The 6,176-nt window shown below is 43.0% G+C and overlaps 1 protein-coding gene across 9 annotated transcripts in view; it reads right to left on the reverse strand.

Annotated features, from left to right (window-relative positions):
• Positions 1–6,176, reverse strand: part of Piezo2 (piezo type mechanosensitive ion channel component 2) — a 388,432-nt gene that overhangs the window by 21,124 nt on the left and 361,132 nt on the right. For 7 of the 9 annotated variants that reach the window (XM_031365853.1, XM_031365850.1, XM_031365851.1 and 4 more), the window contains 3 exons: positions 4,972–5,139; positions 2,154–2,561; positions 1,238–1,496 (listed from right to left, as the gene is read on the reverse strand). In XM_031365853.1, coding sequence (XP_031221713.1) covers positions 1,238–1,496; positions 2,154–2,561; positions 4,972–5,139 — 835 coding nt within the window. The remainder of the gene's footprint in view (positions 1–1,237; positions 1,497–2,153; positions 2,562–4,971; positions 5,140–6,176) is intronic. The other 2 variants (XM_031365855.1, XM_031365854.1) reach the window with 1 other exon arrangement.

The following is a 6,176-nucleotide window of genomic DNA, read 5'->3' on the forward strand; positions in this document are numbered from 1 at the left end:
AAGCCCCAACTTAAGCAAGAATATTTTAAAGACGAAAGTTGTTCATCTCTTGCCCTTTTCTACCCTGTTGGAGTCTTCTGTGACTTACCCATGTAAGAACCGGGATCTAAGAAACTCTCCCACATTGTGGAGTTTGGTGCTGGCAAATGGTACCCTCTCCCTTAACAGAGTCTATGTGCTGGAGGCATGTAATAGAAGTGACCCTCAAGAATGATTATTTTGGCAAAAGTGTGAGGTCAATTAAGAGTAATGGATAAGCACTTTTCTCTGTGTGTGTCTCTCTGTCTCTGTCTCTCTACATATATATATAGAGAGAGATATAACATACATATATATATACTGTATATATATATATATATATACAATATATATATGTATGTTGTATCCAATATATATATATAGGATACAACATACATACTGTCAATGCTTAATCCCCTGTATTTTTGCCATCATTTACTATAAAATCTGTTTTCACCTGACTTGAATTACTTATAAATCAACAGTGTTTCCGGATAGAAGTGGTGCATGTTTCATGAGCATCGGGCCACAAGCAGCCAGAGCCATGCTATTCAAACTAAGCTTTTCTTCTGAGTCAGGAAAGAGACTTGATCTTCGTCACACATGCCACAGCTCCAACCACCGCAGAAGCCCGGGCACATCACTTGTGAGCCTTACCCCCTGCCATGGGCTGGAGTCTTCATGGGACTTTGCAGTCTTCTGTACATCACAGGAACGATGGAAAACATGGCTCTCTGTGTGTCCAAAGAGAAGCTCACAGTCGCCTACCGCTGAGAGCAACACGCTCTCCTGCCATTTAGGTTTTATAAGCATTTGTGTTGGGATGCATGGAAAGTGACTTTAGGTTCTAAAATGGACAATACATGTACCACCACATCAGCCGGTATTCAAGGTGCTTAGCTAGTTATTTAATCTTGAGTTCCTGGTGTTGGGTCCTCACTGACACTGGGAACTTTGCTTGATTTGGCAAAAGACTGTTATAGTCAAAGTGGCTAAAATCCAGCAGGCATCCAAAACCTTGATTCCAACAATTTTGGAACGTTGGTCAATTACTGGATCCCATTGGAACTGTCTCCTCATGCGTTCTAATTGGGAATTAAACCAGAACCTACCTTGTGTAAAATATGAGGCCTGAAAAGGTGTATGAAAGGATCAGTACTAGGTCACAATGCTGACAATGATTGCCAGTCTAAGCAGGCCATGCAAGGGACTGACCTACCTCAGTGTAGACGATGGCCATCATCCAGAAGCGCCGGCTGGGCCTGGGGACAGACAACATGGCCCAGAGGAAGATCAGGATGGGCAGCAGGAGGGTGATGATGGAGGCAGAGATCATGTGGTTCAGGATGATCACGAAATAGCACACCATTTCTGAGCGGGCTACCAGAGTGTTATACATGGCATAGAATAGCAGCAAGAACCGGGGCTGGTCCACGTAGAATTTCTCAGACTCTTCAAGCTCATCATCATGGAACATCCTGTTAAAGTAAGCATGATTAGACACTTGTGTCCACCTTTTCCGAATCACTGACTTGTATCCATGTGATCTCATTTGTTGTGTATCTGCACATGCCTCGTCTGTGTGAGTTTATCCACATGTATATAAACAAGACAACCTCATACAGATTAATTATTCTTTGTCAAAAACACTTGGGAAGTGTCTGAGATGTTGAAGGCTTTCATGTTTTAGATTACTTGTATATGTAATGAAATATTTTATGTATAAAATTCAAGTTTCAACATGAAATTAATGTATGCTTTATACATGCTATATTCATAAAGTCTAAAGAGAATTTAATAGAACATTTTCCAATGTTTTTTTGCATGTACAAAGTTCAATGGCATGAATTCATTTATCTCCTGCATTATGTGGATATCATTAGAGCTCTTTTGCATTTCAGCGCATCTTGAGTTTTCAAATTAGGGACTATCAATCTGCCTGAGACCTTGTTATAGAAAGAGGTATCAAGACAAGTGTCATTGGATAGTTTTTGCCGAGTCTGTTACTCAGTCACAGTGATGTCCCAGCACTGTATGTCTGCTTTCTATGTCTGGGGCTTTGTGCCTATGTGACCTGAGCACACATGTTTGTAATGGTCCGTGGCTAAAGCTCGAGGCCTACTTTCTTCTCTTACTTGCTCATCAGCAGATCGCTGGCTGTCAGCTCGTGAGTCAGGGGTGGTAAGATACTTGACTCCAGCTTGTCTGTACGGCTGTCATCAGGGCTGACCACCATGTGGTTCTTGGCTCCAGAGTCATCTTGTGATGCAAACGATAGATGCTCAAAGCTGACAGCCTTGCTGTAGGAGGGTGGGGCCTCCACGTCACCGTCGTCTGTAGAGAACTGAGGCAGCTCCTCATCCGGAGTGAGGCCGACCTCCTCTACCTCCGCTTCATATTCAGCTGCATATTCCTTCTCTTCTGCATCGTGGAGCTCAGGCTCCAGACCCTCTACCACCTCCTCCTCAGCTTCAGCCTCTACCTCCTCGATGGTTTCCGTAGTTCCTTGGCGTGAGTACAGCATGGTGCACTGTGTGGGCTCGCTGTTAGGAGAAAAGATGCACAGAGCACTTGTCTTAGCATGTATACCAGCTCGGAGCCTGTCCCAATTCTAAGGACACCACCTCAGAACTCCTAAGTCAGAAACCTCAAGCATGTGAGAAAAGAACCACACCCCCCTCCTTCTCTGTGTATCCCATCTGCTTTGTTCCTTCCAGAAATTCACTCCTGGTCTGCAGAAACTGTAAGCAGTAGCCTTCCCAGATGCAAAAGTGGACAGTGAGCATTGCATCCTTCCAAACCAGAGCAAGTGACTCGCCTCGCGAGGAGCAACCCAGTCTATGCACAGAGGTGTTTAAAACAGGATCAATATTCACAGCCATGAGCTCTCGGTTCAATTCCAAATCAGCCCACATTTAGCACAGCATACCTACCGCCATCACTCCTTACATAAGAGAGCATATGGAAAGGAGAAGCCATGCTTGATAGTTCCAGAGGTTTTTGACCAAGATGTGGTCTACTCCCAGTCCTGCACAAGAGAGCTGCCCTGGATCATTGAGGATTACAGAATCCAGCAGATACTGGCTGAACTTAACAAGCACATGCTTTAAAAAGGCCTCTTCTTTAATGTGGACCTCCTCCTCCTCTCTTCTGCTATCTCTTTCTTATTGGTATTAGCACCTTTCCCACTGGATTCCTACTCTCTCTCTCGTTCTCAGACATTTCTTGTGAGTTCTTGGTCCTGAACATGGGGCCACCTATTACTGTCTCTAAGTTGCTTGCTATATCTCAGAGCTTTTTCCTATTTTCACACCCCAGCAACTCCAACTCTTTCCTTCCTTCCTTCTTTCATCTCTGCCTCTCTTCCTTTCTTTGTTGCCTTCTTCTTCTTTTTTTTAAATACATCTTCTCTACAGCTTCCTTTACATAACTTTTCCTACCTCTATCATCAGGCCTTACGTTGGTTTCCCAGTGCCTTTTCTACAACACTCTGCATTTCATTTTTAGCCTTTTCCTAGCTCTTCTGGTCAGGCTCATGCAAAAAAAAATGTGAGGACTGAAAACAAAGCAGCCATATTAAATTCATTGCATGCTGAAACTCATGGCATGCCTTTTCTTTTGAGGAAGAGACGGGTATTTAAGATCTGGTGGATGTAGGAAGACAGTGTGCCAGCATTGGAAATACACACTGCTGTGTGAGTAGCATACGTGAGCAAGTAGCTTCCACAAACAGAGATTCTCAAATGCTGGATATGAGTGTAGAGATGTCAGTGAGTGATAGATGAATGGCTGGCACATCTTCTGTGACCTCCTCTAACTGAAGAGTGGTGGATGATTGTGCAGGCACTAAACAGGCCTGGGGCTTTGATTCTGAGTTTGTACCGTGTTGCAGAAGCCTCTGAGAATGATAGCTTTGCTAAGACTCATCCCAGTTAGCCTACAGCTTCCTGGGAGGTCACGGAATTGACCAACACCTCAGGGAATGTCCAGGTCATGGGAGTCAGATCGTATTAGGTTTAACTTCCGATGTGACCTGTAAGTCATGCTAGAGATCAAGTCTACCTTCGGGACTCTTCAGAGTGGAGACATAGAAGGAGCTTGCACCTGAAACAGGATGACTCAGAAGGTAAGACATCTCCCCTATCCCTGGCCTCAGTGGACAGTACCAAAGGGTTAATGTCGACAACTGGCAGCAAAAGGAAGACTCCATTTCTGTTGTGAGAGACCCCACCCCCAACCCCCACCAGTGGCTAGAATGGAGCTGGCTTTGGCTTGGATTGTTCTCATGTCCGGATGAACATGTATGGCTAGAGTCCATGGTAACAGCTCTAAGATTTGAGGTGGGGTTAAAGGGTTTTAGATATGCAGTTAATTTCATTTCTAACTGAATGTTGATTTCTGGCAGGATTTAATGAAGAAACTTAAGCCCAGAATAATTGTTTCCAAACAAGGCAGATAGTAGTCTATATAGCTGATGTAAATGTTTCTATTCTTTCAAAAAGCCAATGGTAAAATATATTCAATTTTCCTGTTAGATATATGCCAACTATAGTCATTTATTTTGCATTAACTGAAAATGGCTATATTTGACAGATGGTTTTCTGATATATATTGATATATATATACATTATATATAATGTATATATCAAATATATATCTTAGAAAATGAAAAGAGAAAATATTTTTTTTATATGGAGGACAATGTTTGCAATCAGAGCTTTTAAGCAATTGTTAACAGACAAAACCAAGATGCAGCTAGTTCATGGAGCATTGTCTTAGAAATAATTATGGCACAGAAAGGGCTACGGTTATGCATTTTTTTTTTGGTCATGCAAATTCTTAAAACAGAAGCTAAAAAGGAGAATGACATTCATCTCACGAACTTATATTTGCAATGGCATCCACAGGGAGGAGATACAAGAGTACAGAACAAAGCATGCACGAGTTAAGCACCTTGATACTACACTGCCACTGTCAGCTGATGAGGAGGACATGTCCATGCTGACCATTTTACGGAGCCTAGGCCGAGCACGCTCGCTTGTTTTAGGAACAGGGTCTTGTCCATCTAAATCATCAAGGGTGGACTGCCTTGAGATCAGCAGGGTTGCTTCAGTGTAGCAGCTAGCAGCGCAAACAGTTACAGAAACACAGAGTTAAAAACCAGTGGTGCACCAAGTCACACAGGGACAACTGACCAACACACCAAACACACCGCCATGCGGCAACCACACACAACAGCGCCACCGACAGGATGATCACAGCAGCGGGGGCTCCAGGACAGGGCAGGACCTGTTTGGCAGGATAAATAAACAGAAAAAACTGGAGTTGGAAAAAAAAAACAAAACAAACAAACCGTACTGGCTAGGGATTGGCTTTCAAATGGTACTCTCTGGGTGAGACATGATGCAGAATAAGGAGGAGACCCAGGAGTCCTCTTACAAAGTCCATATCCTTGTAGCTTTGCAATGCAATTGTTTCTTTTGTGGCTGAAGGAAAATATGCTTTCTTTGGAATTGCAAGCCCAAGTCCACAGAAAGCATTTCTCAACTCAACTGCACAAGCAGAAATAACTGCTGGTCAAATCTGTGGAAAAGATGTTAGTTTTATAACACAGGGTTCAGAATGAGAGGCAGAAGCTCAGGAATGCCCACTGCACACTGAATCTTCCACCTCATTTTCTGAGTCATAGGGACCAAGCCAAGCCAGATTCCTTTCGTGTAGAAGAGATGCTGATTGGATATGTGACAACCAATATAAAAAATAAAATGGTACAAAACAACAACAACAACAACAACAAAGGAATTCTAGCAATGCATAGACGCTTTTATCTGTTAATGTTTTGCTTTAACTAATTTTTATTATAGACCATGCTTCAAGTTTTGGTGTGTGTCCCAAGGGAGAGAACCCATTGACTAAATTCTTCATTTCTTGGTACCTAAAGGAACATGCCCATCATGGAGCAGATATGAGAAGTCTCCACACACAGCAGGAGCACAGCAACTTCTCAGGTGGCAGACTTCAAAGGGCAACTACCCCTTTATACCTGAGAACTATCCTCGGAATGCAGTTAACATCATTTGCAGCCAAAGTAAGCAATCCTTGGTAAGTCACACACCTGATTTTATGAGGCACCATTAGAAATTGGCTCACCATCTGGT

The sequence above is a fragment of the Mastomys coucha genome, unplaced genomic scaffold (genome assembly GCF_008632895.1).
Source record: "Mastomys coucha isolate ucsf_1 unplaced genomic scaffold, UCSF_Mcou_1 pScaffold13, whole genome shotgun sequence".
In the NCBI taxonomy this organism is placed as follows: Eukaryota; Metazoa; Chordata; class Mammalia; order Rodentia; family Muridae; genus Mastomys; species Mastomys coucha.